At 39.0% G+C, this 19941-nt stretch overlaps 1 protein-coding gene across 1 annotated transcript in view; it reads right to left on the bottom strand.

The window, feature by feature from the left end:
- Positions 1 to 19941, bottom strand: part of daam2 (dishevelled associated activator of morphogenesis 2) — a 46862-nt gene that overhangs the window by 6284 nt on the left and 20637 nt on the right. Inside the window, exons 6-23 of the mRNA XM_055155163.1 lie at positions 18792 to 18902; positions 16999 to 17102; positions 16851 to 16917; positions 16656 to 16773; positions 16267 to 16399; positions 14023 to 14081; positions 13760 to 13944; positions 12954 to 13262; positions 12768 to 12875; positions 11171 to 11200; positions 8108 to 8214; positions 6995 to 7079; positions 5906 to 6012; positions 5243 to 5331; positions 1865 to 2033; positions 1197 to 1304; positions 1050 to 1110; positions 107 to 238 (exon numbers count right to left, since the gene is read on the bottom strand). Of these exons, the coding sequence (XP_055011138.1) occupies positions 107 to 238; positions 1050 to 1110; positions 1197 to 1304; positions 1865 to 2033; positions 5243 to 5331; positions 5906 to 6012; positions 6995 to 7079; positions 8108 to 8214; positions 11171 to 11200; positions 12768 to 12875; positions 12954 to 13262; positions 13760 to 13944; positions 14023 to 14081; positions 16267 to 16399; positions 16656 to 16773; positions 16851 to 16917; positions 16999 to 17102; positions 18792 to 18902 (2082 nt within the window). The remainder of the gene's footprint in view (positions 1 to 106; positions 239 to 1049; positions 1111 to 1196; positions 1305 to 1864; positions 2034 to 5242; positions 5332 to 5905; positions 6013 to 6994; positions 7080 to 8107; positions 8215 to 11170; positions 11201 to 12767; positions 12876 to 12953; positions 13263 to 13759; positions 13945 to 14022; positions 14082 to 16266; positions 16400 to 16655; positions 16774 to 16850; positions 16918 to 16998; positions 17103 to 18791; positions 18903 to 19941) is intronic.

The raw sequence follows: 19941 nt of genomic DNA on the forward strand, positions 1-19941 counted from the left end.
TCGGTCTTGAAGACTTGGCAAAGCTAGCGAGCAATGAAGCCACCCACATGTGCTAATCTAGCCTCACACGCATGCTTTACAAGTGGATGTAGAAGTATTTAACTACCTTGTCCTTTGCCTCGCTCAGCTGGTCCTCCAGTTCAGAGAAGCTAAAGCCGGCCACGGTGATGAAGTCTCCGATTACGGCCACAAACTTGTCCCCGCGTTCCCTCGTCCTGCTCTGTTGGTACTGAAGCTCCTAAGGACACAATACACAGATGCATTTCAGTTTGTTAATAGAATAGCCCCTGACAAGTACAATTTATTATTATTATTAATTTTCTGTCCGTTCTGTATATCAAGTTGTTATTTGTTGTTTGCTGACAGCCGTATTCTTGGCATGATAATTTGTATAAAGCATTAGGCTCTCATAATCGATCTCACTTAAGCCTAAACCTCTTCGGTCAAAGTTTTATCCAAAATGTTTGTATAGATCTACCACCACTACTACAACTACTTCAGTCAGTTTTCTTTAATAATTTCAAGAGTGGGTCAGGGATAAAAACTTTATTTGTATGCAAGTTAAAAAAAATAAACAATAACAATTAAAATTATTGTTACTTTTCTGGTGGAGGTTCTGCCACCTGCTCATTTCCAAGGAGATGCAATTTCATTGATTGAAATGTTCCACAGTATGGCATGTTTTTTTCCTTCTTTGCAACAAAACGCCTATAACTGATTCAGTTCATTGCCATATTGTGGATCATTAGTCAATTTAGATGCATAGTTTGGTGAATTTATGTATTAAATTATTTGCTCTTTTCTATGCCAATAAAACCACACCAGAACAAAAATAATAAATCTACATTTGACACAAACTCAGTTCTCCTAATTGCCTCGTGTGTTAGCCTGGGTGCCACTGTATCATGTGGTGTGTCACTTTTCCGCAGAACATTAGTGGCACTTGAACGTCTCACCCTGGTGTCCATCTCTGCCAGACTTGAAAACATAATTACAGACACTTGGAAAACCATGGTGAAGGATCGCGACAAAACGCAGACCAAACTCACCGCCTCAAGAGCTTTCAGCCCACTTTTGATATGGTGCACTTCTTTTTCCAACTCTGCCAAGCTAACAAGAAACAAAAAGGAGCTAAATAAATTTCAAATGTCTTTTTTATTATCACACATAATAGTTTAGTGTTTAAACAAACTTACTTGACTTTTGCAGCCTCTGGCACATTGTTGAGGTCATTCTGGATGTGGAGTGTGTCTGGATAGTTCTTCTCAAAAATCATAATCAGGTAGTGCAACATTGTAATATTCCTGTTATCAACGACAAATCAAACATGAAAAATAAATTAAATGATTTGTATCTCTAAGGAAAATATTTTTACAACCTCATTTATATGGTCTATTTAAAATGGGATTATTTTAAAAGGTGATTTACAGTCCATGGCTACGGAGGAGAGCATTTTTGGTTGGAGTGTCAGGGGAAACATTACACGGGCCAATCAGGGTCAAACATCTTGGAATCTGGACTGCAGTTCCCATCATGCATTGGAACAGGCCGACAGGAAGTGAAGTGCTGGCGTGAAGTTAGAGGTCCTTTGAGTTTACTCTTGAGCAGTGGAAAATAGTGCTGTACTTTTGGTGTGGTCTTTATTTGCTCTGTCACCATGGTTTTATGAAAAAAGTTCCAAATGTGTGACTAAATATAACTGTTATACATTTATAGTCATGGTTTGTGGGGTCATTTCTCAACAAATGCTTCAATGTACATTTTCAGTTCCCATTTCAGAAACTTGACAACACATCCTGGAGCCATGCGGGGTCCTGCTAAGTGCATAAACTTGCCATATTATGTCTTGACAGCAGACTCTCACCTGTCTATGCTGGACTTGGTGTCAGCGATTTTGTTGAGGCTGGAAACCTTGAAACCGAAGGCGTTTCCTCTTTGGCCTTTGTTCATGAAGTTCCCAAAGGCTAAAACCACCTCCAGGATCTGAGTCAGCCGCTTGCTCCGGACCACCTCCTTGGACGCATTGAGGAGAGCTGCGAGATGAGAGAAAAAGGTGCAGTTGTAGGCATCACATGATTCATACTGACCGAGGGAAATTTTATAATGCACATAGGAAAACCATAATGTCAAGTTTCATTGTTACGATTGTTGTACTATTATAGAGTAAAAACATGAGTAGATAGCCATTCTTCTCATGTTATGAAATCTAACATTTTGAAGTGACATTTTGCAGCTGGTGTCACCAACATTTCCTGGGGGTGTGAAGCTAACTGTAGGCTCTGCTCTGTCTAAAGCTCTGGTCCTCAAGTTAGACTTTGATGTGAGCTTTATTTCAACACAATCAGACCATTAAAAGTTATCTTAGCCAAAACTACAACAGGTCAGCTGATTTGTACTGATAAACAGGTCTCACATAAAATTACAAGTCACAAACTAGTTAGTATTAGTCAACATGTTGAACATTCCACCATACAGATACATGTAGAACACCACCAGCATGAAATCCAGATCCAGATGAAAGGAACTTTATATTTAGGCTGACTATTTGGGAGTGGTGTTGTCACAGCAGTGGCAGAGTTAGCAATTTGGGGGCCCTAGGCCAACTTCAGTTTGGGGCCCTCACTACAATGCACTGTTTGCTTTGTTTTGTTTTGAATATATTTATTGTCTGTATTTCCCCATTGTCTTGAGACTTGCACATCTACTGCCTACTTGCCTACTATATAACCAGAACTGGAAGTAGTTGTATTTTTTTGCTAGTACAATTACATTTTGTTTACATCCATTACATATGATTATTATTATTATTTTTCTTATGATTATTGTTTAAAAGTAAACTACTCAAACGAAACAGGAAATGCACACCAAGGTTTGTGTAGAGGTGTAAATACAAGGAACAGTAAAATAAAAGTGAAAAATGCAAAGCACACTCAGATGGCTGATAAACGTAAACTACTCTCATTTAAAAAGAGCGACATTTTCAACTTAAAATAATAGTTTCTTTCATCAGCATGTCAAAATGAGTTTCTAGTTTTAACCCTAGTTTTAGAATCAAATGTTGTTGTTTACTTATTTTTGCTTCTGAAATAGTTGCAATTCTCATTCAAGATTCCAATGACTTAATTGTGTTTTTTTTGTATCCATCTGTTCTTTGCACACCACAAACTAGCTTTAACAACTTTTCCCCCTTCCTCCCCACTGACCCAGATGTGACTGTACATGGCTCTAAACTTCTCAGGCTGCCTTTTACAGCACACATTCCTCATAATGATTGATCAGAGTTTGTGCAGGTCGCCAGGGAAACGCATCATCTCTATAACAGCAGGGGAAACAGGTTCACTTGTTCCCCCCGGAGTCCCCATCACTTTGGCAAACTGCAGGTGCTTCCCGTGACAGCAAAGAGTATGTGAAAACCATCAGCTACAGTTATATTGTTATTGCTGGGGCCTGTCTACAGCAGAACCACAATTGTACTTTTAAATGTGTTTGATGTCTTTCAAAAGTCAGTGTTGAACCTGCTGGGTGGTCCATAGAATTTAAGAAAACATTATGGTATGAATAATAAGAAAATGCAGAATACTTTATTTTAAGTGCCAGTGGATAATGTGGTTTAAGGACTCAATCAAAATGCAAATCTATTAGATTAAACAAAGGTCCTTAATTTACAGAAATGTACGGCAGACATAAGGTGAATGCATGAATACATTTAGTTTGAAATTTCTACAATATGACAATGACAATATAAGTCAGCCAGGAAGCATTCAAGTCTAATAACTCCACTGCCTTTTACTGTAGTAATGGCAAGAGAACGAGTATTAAAAGTGTTTGAAATAATACTAATAATATGGTAATATGTGGTAATATGTATCTATGTTAAAGGTGCTTCTCATAAATTTTCTGGTGGGCTGTCTGCCATCTGCTTGTCTCCATGAAGATTTTATTGTTTTGCCTGGAATGTTCTAGCCAAGCTGACGCCACTTAGTGCCCTGCTCAGTTTCATTTCTCTCCAATGACTAGGTCAGGAATCAGTAATACACTAGACAGTTTGCAAGAACCCCGAAAGTTGTAGACCGTGCACCGGCCAACCAGCAAAGAGCTATGTGGTACAGCACAACAGTAAACAAAGCGATGTAGACGAAGCCATACATTCTGTGTTGGGAGTGATTCCCCAGATTGAGGATTTAAAGCCGGAACAAAAAGAATGTTAGGTGAATTTTATCAAGGGGAAAGATGTTCTTGCCCTTCTTCCTACAGGATTTGGGAAAAGCTTAATATACCAGTTAGCCCTGTTGCGGCGCATTACATACGTCACGAACAAATAACAGCGATTGGTTAAATAAAAAAATAACCTGCCTACCATCGAGCAAACGAATCCTAATGCTGTGAAGTCAGACGGTTTCCACGAAGTGAAACCAGCTGATGAATCAAACTAGGAATGTTCCACAGTATGACATTAAACTTATCACATCCATGAAGAAAACAAGTGAGTGACATCACCAAGCCAAGCTACAGGTCAGATGTCTGGAGAGGCAAGCCCACTCACTGTAAGCAATAACATCACCATGGAGACAAGCAAGTCGAGGATCACCTACAATAAAAAATAGATAGCACAACTTTAACCTTACATTAATTCCTTCATTACTTTTACTTCTACTTTAAATTGGTCCTTTTCCTTGAGCTGTGTGAGACTGTCCACTTCTGAGTAAGACTTTCATGAAAGCTCTTTGTAGTAGCTCTGGTGTGCAGAGGCTTGTGACAGCTCAAAGAGACACACCCGTATTCCCACACACACGTCCATCACTGCAGCCGCGGCCTCTGATGTTGGGTTTATGAGAGACTCTTCCCTCTCAACACAAGCCAGCTTTCCAAAACAGGCTCCTGGCAACTGACTGCTCACTACAGGGAGAGGACTGCAGCGTGCAAACAACTTACTGTGCATGAATTTCACAAGATACTGTCGAAAAGCTCCGAGCTGCTGACATGTTTAGTATCTGAAACATGTTTTTGCTTGTAAACGTCTAAGTGTATACACCATGATGCGGCATGGCCCTATAATCTTTCACTTGATTTCTGTGGATGGTTTATTGCTTGTGTGAGCACGTTTTCAACATCAGCTCAGATTTAAGGCACAGAGGAAAAGAATGAATTAAATTTTGGAAACAGAACAATAATTCAATATTACACAAAAGCGTGGCCTCTGTTCTTGAGGCGTTTTATTGCCCCCTTAAGCATCTGTCCTTACCTTCAACTTTGGGCTTGGTTTCAGCGAGTCGCTCTGCAAACTTTTTCTTGAAGAACAAAGCCTGAAGTCGCTGTTGGTAGTGGTCGATTCTGGAAACCAAAGAAACAAATGAGGGGAAGTTACATTTTATTGCAGGGAGGGGAATCACAGGGGACCACACAGTACATAATGTGTCTTTCATATAATAAACAATAATGCATATATATTAAACACATTGTATATTAATTGTGGGGGGAAAACAGTGAAAACTCAAACTATATTAAACAAGTTTCTTTTCTTCAAATAAGCAACACAAAACTAGTGTTGTCAAAGAAGGGAGGTACTGGATAAAAAGCAAGAATAGTACATTGATTTATGAGGAGGAAAAACTAATTTCAAAACATAAATTAATGAGGATTTATGAGATCCAAGACTTAAAATGCCACTGCTCTCTGGAGTAATGGAGCCCTCCAAGTGCAGAGCAGAACAACCTTTTTATTTGAAAGATGAATCAACTTGTGCTATAACTTTTTATCTTTGCCTCCCCCAACAGTTCATAAACCTACTGAGCTCAAACCAACAGTCTGTTTGCGGTAAAAGAGACTACAAGGACATATCTTTATTAAAACCTGTCTTGGCACATTAAAGAGTCAGAGTGGGCTTTGGTGGGAAAATGCGGGGTACCTGCTCATCTCAAAGAGGAAGCGGTCAGCCCGGGCCATGCGCTCCAGCTCATGTTTGTGCTCCTCCAAAAGGTCGATGTCACTCTTCTCAGGGATAAACTTTAGCAGCTAAAAACACACAGCATTTGAGTTCATACACTGTGGCATTTGTTAAACAGCGAAACAGCTTTGATGAATGAAAAGAGGTCTAAATCTGACTTTAATCCAGAAAGTTAAAGGTGCATTATGTAATTTATTTCCAGCAGACGGTCTGCCACTTGCTCGGTTCCATGGATATTTACCTGGATGTTCTACAGTGTGCATCTTAAAAGGCTCATATTACACAAAACTGACTCATAAGAGCTTTTATCCATATTATAATGTAGTTACATCCTCAAAAACATAACTGGAGTTGTGTTTTGTTTCATTCACACATGTTTGAGTAACCCTTTATTATTAGTCTCCAAATCTCAAAATACTGTGTTCACTTTGTGATGACATGAAGCAGTAGATTCCATGTTAACAGCTACCTGAAAACCACTCAAATGATTCTAGTGAAGGTGTGTGGAGTGTAAAAACACAGTGGAGGACTTCATGTATTACCACATGACATCACAAGGTGGAACAGAGTTTTCCGTTTGAAAGAAGAACTCCGTGTTAAACAAGTATGAATGAAAGAAAACATAACTACAGGCATGTTTTTGATGAGAACATTATAACATACAGCAGGTCACACACTACGCCAGTTTACAGATTTCAGAGAAAGAATACATTATTCAAATTATTCAACACAAAATGTAATGCGACATGCATAAGTTTAATGCCATACGGTGGAAAACTACCATCTTCATGAAGACAAGCAGACAGTGGAAAATTACATCATGCACCTTTAAGTAGTGACAAAAAATACAATATGGGAATTGCAAATACTCCAATTAAATTAAGACTAATTTAACTAAACCAGGTACAAACAAAGGGCACAATAATGATCTAACTGTATAATCAATGGCAGTGATTAGTCATTAGTGAGGAAAAAAGCTGTCTCCAAACCAAAAAGTACCACTAGAGGTCCCCACACCTTAGTTTGAGACACACATTACTTCCTGAGTACCTGCTCCAACATGTCTTTGGCAAGTTCCTCTCTCTCATCCATCTCTAGAATCGCCCTCTTAATTTCTTCATTGCTCATTTTCAACCTGCAAATAAAAATACACAATTGCAAATAAAGTAATTAGTTTCAATTAATGAGCATAATTGATTATATTATCCAGATTACAGAGTGTCTTAAAGAGCTGTAAGTGACACTGGTCCTACTCTGGGACCCTGGCCAGCTGTTGCAAGCACACGTGATCAGTGTTAAGTGTACTGGGGTGGATCAATAATGGCATTGTTAGTCTGTACATGAAAGACATATTGACCTAATCCTGGCCCCATTTGGCTTTGGCTCGTGCCCCTGGGTCTTTTATCTATTGACAGACAGCAGAGTTCAGTGATCTATGCAGCATTGTTTTCAGACAGGGAGGTTTGAGAAAGCATAGTTATTGATTTGTAAGAAAAGGGAGGCACGGTTCACTATTCTCAAAGGACTCTGGGCAATCGCTGCTAAAAGATGAACAAAATGGGACATATTGCAGAGTGGATTTTCAATTATGGCGATTGATTCAAGGTCACAAGAAGATCTTCCAAGGATTATTTGATGCAACTAGACTGATTGGGGCATCTCTACGGTAATGTAGATAAAATTGAATTATTCATAATTTTAAATAGTTCAAAATGATTTGATGTACACCTGATGTGATAATACTCAATACACTCAACTAAAATGTAAAAAATTTAAATCACATTTCTTGGTTTCCTTCAAGAAACGTACATACATGCCAGAATGAAACACCAATAATAATTTGTGACATTAATGAGTTGTAAATGCAAAATATAATGGGAAATGTGTCCATAATTTGACAAAGAAAATGTTCACAAAATAAATACAGTCTCCAAAAATATTGCTCCAGCTTTTACATACTGACGCTAAGCTGATATAGTAATCATCTGACAGCTGCTCCCTTCAGCGCTACATTGAAAACTCAACTAAAACAAGTAACTGTCAGATTGAGTGACTTATGTCTGTGACCCCAGCATTTACATTTAGAGATGTGATTGCATTTACACATGTGCGGTGATGTTGATTCTAACTGACATGTGTTATGGCCCAAACAGTGGTACGTACTTTGAAAGCAGGATGACACAGTTTTGAGCGCGCCTGCCGTCTATAACCGAGAGCTCTTTGACCTTCCTTGTGCTCACATACAAATCGTCCATTGAGCCAGTTTCTTTCTGCAACAAGACAAGAACAGAGGAAATCATAAAACACTGCATGTGGCTTCTTAAAAGTGCACTGTGTAACTTTTTGGTTGGGGGTTCATCGCCTTCTTGTTTCTATGGATATGTCTTTGCTTTGCTTAAAATGTTCCACAACATTAAACAGATCTACCTGACATTTATTCAATTGCAGATGGTTTTGCTGCTTAAAAATACCTAGAAAAACTGACATTCTAACTGGGAGCAGGGTCACCTTAGTCTGATTCATCAACCGGTTTCACTATGTGGAAACCGTCTGACCTCGCAGCATTAGGATTCATTCACTCGATGGTAGGTGGGTATTTTTTTTTATTTAACCAATCGCTGCTATTTGGTCGTGACATATGTAATGTAATGTAATGTAATATAATGCTCCAAATTCCGTAGGAAGAAGGGCAATAATGTCTTTCCCCTTGATAAAATTCACCAAACATTCTCTTTCCAGCTTTAAGTCCTCGATCTCGGGAATCATTGCCAACACAGAATGTCTGGCTTCGTCTACATCCATCTCGACCGCTTTGTTTACTGTTGTGCTGTACCACAAAAGGAACCCAGACAGGCGCTTGAGTTTGACGTCATGACCTCACAGCTCTTCGCTGATTGGCCGGTGCGCGGTCTATAACTTCTGGGGCTCTTGCAAACCGACTAGTGTATTCTAATTCCTGACCTAGTCACTGGAGACAAATGAAACTGAGTGGAGGCATTAGGTGGTGCCAGTTTGGCTAGGGTCACCTCTCCACAGGTCTGAAATGTAACTTGTTCTGGTTTAGTCTCCATGAACATAAAAAGGTTTAATATCATACTGTGAAACATTCCAGACAAAGCAACTACATTTCATCTACATCAAGTAAAGCAATTGATGAACCCTCCAACAGAAAAGTTACACGATGCACTTTTAACGTTAATTAAGATGGCATTTTGGACAGATTTTAACAAGAAGGGGAAATTACTGATGGGTACAATAAAGACCGGGGAACACTTCACAGTCAAATTTTAATGTTGGCAACAGCTCAGTTTTCCGTGACCAGCTTTTGAAGTCAGCTACTCAAAGTGTGTCATGCATTATGAGCACGCCATGAAACCACAATGGGAGTATTGTTAAAAATCCTAGAATTAATTGATGTAAGTGCATGGATGAAAGCCCAAACTGTAGAAGAGTTGGATAAGGATTTAACTGCATAAATCTTGAAAGACTTGTACTTCAATGAGCAGTTTTATCACATCAGAACTTTATTCTTACTACTTCAGTAATTAACTTTTCTGGTGGAGGGTCTGTCAAAAGCTTCTCTCCACAGAGATGTTATTGCTTTGGTTGGAATGTTTTACAGTATGGCAATAAACCTTTCTATCCTCATGGAGACCAAACCAGACCAACTTACAGGTCAGATCTGTGGAGAGGCAACCCTGCTCACAGTCAGAATACCCGTTTTTCTATTTTTGATCTCTAAAACCACCTGTAATAGAATAAATGTAATGAGTAGGTGGAAATGTTTAATGTCATACTGTGGAACAATCCAGGCAGAGCAATGATATACCCATAGAAACAAGTAGGTGGCAGGACCCAAAACAAAAAGTTACACAGTGCACCTTTAAGCAATAATAACACACACTGGAGTGACAATCATGAATATATGCTGTCATCTCTTTTGTCTGCCTGCGTATATTGACACAAGAACAAATTTGACAGCAAAGTAGTACCAAATATTTTCGAGTTTGTTTGAGTTCTCTGTAACAATACTTTAAAGCTTGATTCTGAACAGATTTCTGGACAATGATCACAGTGCAAAACCTCATAAACCTTCCTTAATTGATGTAAACTTCACACAAATGTTGTTTCAGAAATCCACAAAAAGGGAGGAATGTCAGAAGCTGATTGGGGCTGCATGTTAAGCACGTTCTATTTGTGATCCGAGTTGGTTTCCTTTGAGCGGCACTGCTGTCTATGACGTATGTAAAACAGATGCCGCTTGTAAAGAAAATGTCATTTTTCCATGGCCACACTGACCTGTATAGTCTGGCAACGCTCTAAGGTTGGCGCTAGGTTAGAGGGCAACTCCCATTCACTGGGGCATAGCCAAAGTCAACTCTGCCCACGCTAGGCTAACCAAAAGTACCAGCTAGTTTCAGCAAACCAACTCTATGCTCTAAATATATAATGTTAAAGAAGCATCATTTGCTATTTTGGAATTACACAGAATAAGTTATTGCATTTAAAAAATGCATTGTGTAACTTTTCTGTGGTGGGTCCGTCAAATGCTTTTCTCCATGGAGATGTTATTGCTTTGTCTGGAATGTTTCACAGTATGGCATTAAACCTTTCTATCTTCATGGCAACCAAACCAGGCCAAGCTACAGCTCACATCTGTGGAAAGGTGACCCCACAGAATGCATATTTTTCTAGGTATTTTTGAGCAATAAAACCACTGTCATTGAATAAATGTAAGGTAGAGCTGTTTAATGTCATACTGTGGAACATTCCAGGCAGAGCAATGGCTTCTCCATAGAAGCAAGCAGGTGAAAAGTTACACAATGCACCTTTAACCAATTTTGGAAAGATTCAGAAGAACAGCCATTCTGATTTGATTTGAGATTTATATTTTAGAATCAAAATTCAGTTCACAGTGCATGTTAACACCGTCTAGAGGCAAAAGCATTTTAAAGAAGGAGGAAATTTGAACTGCTAAACTAATACAAGAATAACATGCGTCACAGAACATGTTTATAGAGGTCTAAACTGCAGACTAACACAGGTTTTATACAAACGAGGACCCCAAAGAAACCGGCTATTTAGTTTATACAATACATAATATATTACCTACATACTGTAATTGCTGCATTTGCCAAGTTATTAGTAGACTTCATTTAGGCTGGTCATTGCAGAGCCAAAGTTGAATGAATAGTGGAAAAACACATCTGGGAGACCTCAACTCACCTGTTTGAATGATTGGTTAGTGAGCAGGTCCTGCGCAGGCAATCGGAGAGTGCAGAGACACACACAAATCAGAAACACATGCAGATATTAGCATTTCAGGCAGAAATATAAGCATTGTGGCTGGAGGAAAGATCGACTACTACTACTACTATGCGTACTACAAGCTGAAGCTGAAAAAGAGCCGTCTTCTACTGCTGAAATCATCACAGACTCTTGACAGAAGATTTATCTGAGCTGTGGCAATGGAAAAGCTGTATTTTATTTGAGTGTAAGGGTCATGTTTGTTTAATATATTCTTTTTGATTGCATCTACATCTGTCTTGACATGGGAAAACAAGAACATGAAAAATGACTGTGGTAACTAATCCTGCAGAGGGCAAAAGTCTGTCAGTGAGTTTTTTTCAGTCGCAAAAACCAAAGTTAAAAATGCCATCATGCCGTTTATAAACATCGTCTGCCTTATTGTTTGGTTTAACTGAAAGCTACACTTGCCAAATGGAACTGTGTTGTCAAAGCCAGGAAGATCTCAGGATTTTATGTGGCTAGATCCTTGGAGATCTCCATTTAACCATTAGCTGAGCCAATAAAAACCTGCACTGTATAAATAAATACCCACAGCAAATCACTGTCAGCAACAACCTGGAATGACCCATTACACTTAAATACAACACAGAAGAAACCAGTGGTGCTTTGAGGGGATTGTCAAGTAAAGCACTAAGACACATCGAGGGGAGTTCAATGGCAACTCTGTGGACTTGATCATTCCAAAAGGGATTTCTGTTGCGTTTTAAGCAGGGCTGTGCAGTTAATCAAGATTTAGTCATTTCATTTTTAGTCCGTAATTAAATGGTGTCTTTTTTAATCAAGAAGTCGACAGCTAATCCTCTGTCAATAAAAAACATGCGGTTTGGAGCAGAGTTCAGACTTCAGAAGAACAAATTTGACCATTTATTACATTCAGTAGCAATGAATAAAAGCATGTAGAGTTTATGAGCAGGAAATTTAAATTGAAAGACATTTTTATTTGTTTGGATAACACAAAATAAAATTGAATGGAAAATCCTGATCGATCTATATCAGGATTTATACAGCCTGGTTATGAGGCATAGATAAATAGCAGCATTAATGGTGCTACTGTGTGTACTTATAAAGTAATTTGTAGCACACTGGGGAAGACATGTGCTGTGGGTTGTCATATCAAGAGGAAACAATTACCCCTTTAAATAGTCTTTCCTTCATGATGTTTGAATCAATTGGTTCCTTATTAAAGCTCAGGAAACCCCCTCATGTACTGTGACTCCTCGTGACCAGTGCCAATGACTGGTTTCTCTGTGTGATTGTAAACCATGAGCCTGTGATGATGTCGTCATTGCACAAATCTATAAAGACACGATGGCCAAGCTGTCATTTCGACATTAGAGCATTCAGTAGAGAGCTCATGTTAGCCTGAAGCCAAACTCGTGTGGAGTAGCCTCAACCACACTCACTTTCACACTTTTATAGTTCCCAAACGTCACAATACTGTTTAGTAATCTTTAAAGCATGCACTAAATCATCAAATTGTAAATGGTAAGAAAATGAGTTGATGAATGCAAACCTGCTGCCTCTGATAGGCTGAAAACATCTTCTCTATGTCCTTTAGATCGAGGATTTCAAACGCTCTTAGGTCATCTATCTCATTCCAGATCGTGCCATTGATCATATGCTGAAGGAGAAATAAACATTTTTAATATTTGTGCAACATTTTTGAGTAAGTGGGATAAGTTGCAGGTTGTGGTCTCACCTCTCCCAATTTGGCCCAGTTAAAGGATTTGAGCGGATGTGATGGTTGAGGAATGGATTTGGAGCGCTGCGTGTTAGCTGAACCGAAGGAGGGCACAGGGGGTGGAGGGGCACCGAACATGGGTGGTGCTCCTGGAGGAGGTGGAGGAGCTCCAGGAGGAGGGGGAGGAGGTGGTGGAGGGGGACAGCTCATGGGAGGAGGAGGGGGAGGAGGAGGGAAGCCCATGTTCATGGGAGGAGGAGGGGGAGGGATCATGGGACCAGCAGGACCGCCGGGAGGAGGCGCAGGGGGGAATGGCATGTTGCCCGTCTGCAAGAAAGTAAAAAATAAAATCAAGTTTAGAAGGAACACAAACTTGTTTTTTCCTAGTTTTCCTTTGGGTATGTTTTGTTGTTATTTCATAAATTTAATCCGGTAATCCAGTTAGTTTTGTTATTTTCTCCTTTTATTACCGTTGGCATATTTGTGGAATGTAACATGATTACTTTGGGCAGTTTGACTGGTTTAATTGCACCCATTAAATCTGGAGTGCATTAGCCTCTTTAGCACATAAGCACAGTCATCCCAGAGATATCACAGTGAGTGTTAGAGTTTATTAGCCCACGAGTGCAGGATTCTAATCAGAGCTCACGGACAGCTGCAGGCTGATTGTTCATTAGGCTGTACTGGAATAACAGTCACATGTGTTACGCAGCTTGAATTGTGAATCTGAGGTGATCTTTGTTTCCACCAAACTAAGTGAGCTGTACATGTTTAGTTTCCTAATGTGTTACTGATTGATGAAGTTTAGATGGAGCACTGCTTACTGCGATGTCGTTGATGCGTGACGACAGGTCCAGGACTTGTTCCCGCGCTGAACGCAGCTCCACGCCCTCTCGCTGCAGTTTGTCCTTCATCTTATTCAGGGTCTTCATCATCTCATCTTTTTCTTGGGTCTTTGTCTCACATTCACGTTCCTTTTTCTCTAGTTTAGCCATCAGTTCTGCGTGGTCTATGTATGAAAATAAACAAGGGGTAATTTGTCAGCCCATTTGTAAATGTTCCTATGGTAACCTGCAATGTGACGCACCTTTCCTGAACTTCTCTGCCTGCTCCCTCCACTGCTTCACCTCATTCTCATTGACCAGCCTGTAATGGAGAAACACTCGTTCAGAGACTCAGATAAAGGCCTTATCCTGCACAATAACACTACTGGTAAAAAGCAACAACAGTCCAATCAGGGAAACTTATAGAAATACAGTTCAATTTGCATCATATTGACATGTGTTTGGCCCAAATTAATTAAACTTCTGCACTGATTGAACTGATGCAGTATAATCCTTGAAGCTGGGGAGTAAAATGTTAAAGCAAAATAATGAGCTGCAGGACTTAATTATACACAAGATTAAACTTCACAATGGCCACACAAGGTTAATAACTTAGTTTGAAACATTGGAAGATGTCAGATAAATTATTAATACAGAGAGAAACAAGGTTATAAAAAACAAAAAAGGCTGGGGACTTGGATGAAAAGAGCTTCATAAAACTGAACCTTGAATTTCCACGAAAGCTTTGCCTGTCGAAGAGAGATGTTTCACTGATTATTGTATGGAGTAGACTAAAATAATGAGCTCCAAAGACAAGGACAACTGAGTAATTTCACGAGGGGAAAGTAAATGGTCCATTAATCAGACTGGTGTATTATATAAACCCTTGTGTTTATAATCCCCATCGTCTGAATGTGTTTACAAAATCAATGCTGATGTAATTATTATATCGATCCACTCAGCTGACAACACAAAATCTCTTTAGACCAAGGTGAATCTGGATATATTCTTTGGAAATGTGCAAATTATGTGCATTGATAATAATAATAATAATAATAATGGATTACTCTTATATAGTGCTTTTCCAAATGCTCAAAGCCACTTTACAAATGTGTGCTTCATTCATTCACTCCATACGGTCCTTGGGCAGACTGACTGAGGTGAGGCTACCCGTCTGCACCATCAACTACCACCAATAACTCACCCAGACACCACATTAAAACATAGGCAAGGTGGGTGAAGTGTCATGCCTAGGGACACAACAACAACAAGTATACATTAAAGCTACCACTGCCCCACTACAGCGCTCTTTTGGCTACTCTAACACACCTCTGAACCTGTCAAATAAAACCCTCCACACACCATTGAAAAAAAAAAAAATCATCTCATAGTGTTAATTGCTGCACGTGTAAGTCGTCACCACAGTTTTCAAAACAACTTCTGATGATAAATGACCCCGTCTCCCTGCTGTTTGAACAGTTGTTTTAAGGTCCCTCCAAGACGTGAGACATACTTTGACCCATTAAGCGGCACGCTGCCAAACTAACACAAAAATCTCACTTTGTGCATACTTCTACAGGCATAATTTACTCCTGTTCAGTTTATGGAAAGACAACAAGGCTCTGGCAGTAGTGTAAAGAGAGCCATATGATTTGACCCTGTGATGGATCAGTGCTCAACAGTAATGGACAGACTCGCTCAGAAGTTGCATCCAAGTACAGTATTTAACACCGCTCCGGCTTGCTGATTGCACAAACAATGGTGCTTGAATTAGTGAGCAGGGCACGAGCGAGCAAATGCCAACCACGCTACCCTGCCTACATCTTATACAGTGCTTTAACTTCATAGACTAAACACATACATTACAGAGCTGAGACCAAGACTAGAAATAACATATAAAGTGGAGAAAAGAAAGCATTACAGTGAAATAATAGAACGGCTCAATGTGAGAGGAGCACACACCATTATTTTGTCTGGACAAGCTCAGGGTTCCAACTATAGTGCAGCAAGGTGCTTTAACACAAGTGGGACAGTGAAAACAGTGTAACAAGGGAAATAACTGTGGAGAAAAGCTCTAACTCATTAACATAACATCTTGCTATGAATAGGCAAAAATAAATATATTTAAAAAAAAAAACTATACCCAAATACTTATTGACATAAAAACCCATTTGGACATCTATCATTATATGGTAATATAAAAAAAGATCTTCAAATATTTTGTGATGTAAACTATACTAAAATAATAATAATTTTTCTTAGTATCAAAATAGTGTTTCAAATGTTTGTGTGAATTGTGACAACACTAGTGATAAATAGCAGTAGTCTCATTGCTACTACTATCTATTTTGATGTGAGACTATTTGTGCACATCTAGCTGTATGTGTTTGCTCATGGTTAGTAAGTTGTTTCATTGCACCAGCTTAGGCAGTGATGTCAATTTTACCCATAACCCCCTGCTGCTGCTAAGAATATAATGATAAAGTTATGTTTAAGACTCAACTTACATTCGAATGATATTTTTCACACTAAAGTTGTCGAGAGGAGCTAGATCAGGATCCTCTCCTTTGTCATCTTGAAGCACGATCTGTTGCAGGATACGGTCTAAAAGCTGCCAGTGCTGTAGACCACTGCGTTTATCTGGGACAAGAAAGAGAAATTACACTTAAAATTACATCATTGTCAGTGCTATGGTAACAGTGGTAGAACGTAACACAATAAAAGTAAGGAGTACTGTATTTAAGTAAAAATTGTACTGTATTTAAGTAAAAATGTCTAATACACCCACAATGGGTACTTGAATACTTTTATTTGAGAAGATTTTTATTTTTTTTCACATGATTGTTTTACTTCTATTTGAGCATTTTTTTGCTCCAGTATCGGTATGAATACTTACAGGGCATCTGGAGGCAGTGCTGGAGGATAGACAGGAGGTGTGGGTACGAATCTGAATGGCTCAGCTTTTTCTTGATCAGCTCAAACATGGCACCAGCGCTCTTAGTATCAACATGGTTCTAGTAACAACAATAGCTTACTGTAAATACAAGAGCTTTCCTTTGTAGATACAACAGGTTCATTAATATAAGCTTACCAGGTCAAATCTTTTGGCTAATTCAGAGTCATCCTCATTTCGCACCATCTCAAAGAAGTCCAAATGCCTGTAAGGGAAGATTCATTGTGAAATATTACACAATAATTCTATTAAATCATGATCAATAGGCCACGATTAATTTTTTTACCTGTCTAATGTGGCATTTTCATGCTCTCTGAGTTTGTCGATGACTGGCTGGATGCCCAACATTAGAAACTCGTACCTTAAGTGTAGACGAAACTCAAGGTTGTCCTAAAATTTAAAATCACATGTAATTAACTAATGCATTAATATTTATAACAACCAGGATGACGATTCCTAATATATTTCAAAAAGGTACACTATGTAACTTTTCTAGTTGGAGGGTATGCCATCTGCTTGTCACCATAAATATGCATGCCTGAAAAGCTCCACAGTATGTGGATATGTCTTCATGGAGAAAACTACAAGTCAGATCAGAGAAGAATGGAGTTCACAAGCAGAAAGAACTGATTTTTTTGTTATTTTGAGTAATACCATTTTTTGGACTATAAGTCGTTCCGGAGTATAAGTCGCACCAGCCAAAAAATGCGTAATGAAGAAGAAAAAAACATATATAAGTCGCAATGGACTATAAGTTACGCTTTTTGGGGAAATTTATTTTATAAAATCAGAGACCAGGAACTTTCATCTTGAAAGGCAAGTTATAATAATAACTAGAAAAGCACTCAGAGAGCGCAGACCTCCGCCAAGGACTACCCCCATTTTTTATATAAATTGCGATAAAATCAGTCTTCTGGATTAGATCCGGATCAGCCTTTGCAATATGAAAGAGGATCCCATTGTCCATCCCTGAGTCAAATTTCATAGGGTTTGGTCAATAATTAACCGAGATATTGAGAAACAAAATTTTTGGCCCCATTTACCACAATGTTAACTAAAATTTCAAAGTGATCCAGAATCCAGGATTTCTTCCGGATCACCCCCAAAATGAAATCAGTTCTTCCTTTTCACATTTCCAACAAATCCTGAAAATTTCATCCAAATCGGTCCATAACTTTTTGAGTTATGTTGCTAAAAGACAAACAAACAGACAAACGCCGGCAAAAACATAACCTCCTTGGCGGAGGTAACAATAGAGAACAACAGGCTCTTAACGTCACATATGAACAGTTCTTCAGAAAACTAGCATAACAAATTTACCAAACTCTCCATCTCACTGCAAATCACTAAATCCATTGAATTCTTCATCCTTGATGTCACTTCTGAGCAACTCCGTGACCTCCGGAGGTAAACGGCGCACCGCCTTCTCTTCTGTGTAGCTGTCATCAGACTCAGCATCAGTTCCAGGTAGAATTATTCTGGCCTTTCTGAATACCAACAGGATGGTTTCAGTTGTCACTGAAATCCAGGCTTTGTCACTCCATCCAATGACTTCCAGGAAAGTTGTATGGCACACCCTCCCGGTTATCATGACGCTGTGTTCTCCGCTTTCTGTCAGTCCCTCACAAGTTTCTCCCTCACTCCAAACTTTCTTTCTGCTGCTCGATTACCATTTTCAGCTGAATATTTCACTACTTGCAGCAGGACAGTGGCGTTTTCTGCAGGAGACATGCGCAGTAGAGCCAAGTGACAGTGGTACAGAAGTAATAGCAGATACTGACACACAAGCCTAGAGCGCTTTCTTGAGGCCATGAGTGTGAAGATTTTAATAAATAAGTATATATATAAGTCGCACCGGAGTATATGTTGCAGGACCACACAAACCATGAAAAAAGTGTGACTTATAGTCGGGAAAAATACGGTAAATAAACATCTGTGTTTGAATATGTAAGACAGAAATTTTAATCAGGTTAAGGAATAACATCTCAATGAAGACAAGCAGAAAAGTAGCATAGTGTCCCTTTAAAAAGATGTTCAGATCAATATTTTCATTTTCAATTAAAAGTAATGATTTCTTGCCTCTCCAGCTCCAGCGTTGAGCACCGCGTTGATGAAAGACATGATGGCCGTTTTCAAGTTGACCTCATCTCTGTAGCGCCCTGTACTCCTGTCCAGCTCATTTAGTAGTGTCTGTTCAATTGGAAAATATAGGAGAATTACTCAGCAAGACAGCTTAAATCACTTGAAAATAATGGTCAAAGTCAAGAGGAACACTGTGGTTTATTATAGATTTATGTATTTTAAAACAAAGCTCAACAGTGGATGGCATTTCTGTAGTTCTCACTTCTCACCCGTTTCAGCGACCCCCCAAACACACTCATAGCTCAAGGCAACATTAAAGGCTTTGCAAGTCTCTCATAGACTTAAAATGAGGTGTCACGATTTACCACAAACCACTGGGGAGGTGTGAGAAGTGGAGTGTTGACTCAGTCCGAAATCACCACACAGCCAGTCAATGACCTTCATAACTCACAGGCTCCATTCACTATCCTCACCTGTCTTTAATATAGCCCCTGTGTTGACTTACCCCGAGCCATCCTGTCCAAGTAGTTTAGGAATGAGTCAATGGAAATGACTATGGTCTTATTTGCACATTACTCAAATATATTTCTGTTTTTGATAATCTCGTCTGGCCCGAGTCTGCAGTAAAAGCTGACGGAGTGTTTTTACAAGCAATAATGACCCACGTGTTGGCTGTCTGCACTGCACAACCACTTCATATGATTATTATAAGTCTAATTTTGGTTAGTGCTGTTTGATTGAGGAACAAAAGTATAATCATAATTATAACTGAATTCATGATTAGAAAAAAATGTGCAGTCAAACATTATACTGAATAAGCATTTATTTGAAAAGTCATGATTTAGGATTTAAAAGCCTTAAAAGTTTTGTGGGGCAGAATGAGCATCCAGAACATTTATAACAAAATTTTAAAGGTCCTATCTAAACACACAAAATTGACTGTTTAGCTTTAAGCCATGTTATAATGTTGTTACCTCCTCAAAAACATACCTGGAGCTGTGTTTTGTTTCATTCACACATGTTTGCATAACATTTTTGTCCAATCTACAAAGATCAAAATAACAGCCTTTTACCTGGAATTTCCAAGGCTGAAGTAATCCAAATTATTTTAGTGAAAGTGTAGATTTTAAAAACAGAATGCAGCATT

This window comes from Boleophthalmus pectinirostris, unplaced genomic scaffold (assembly GCF_026225935.1).
Source record: "Boleophthalmus pectinirostris isolate CB_2022bp ecotype Guang Dong unplaced genomic scaffold, ASM2622593v1 HiC_scaffold_10, whole genome shotgun sequence".
NCBI classification, from domain to species: domain Eukaryota; kingdom Metazoa; phylum Chordata; class Actinopteri; order Gobiiformes; family Gobiidae; genus Boleophthalmus; species Boleophthalmus pectinirostris.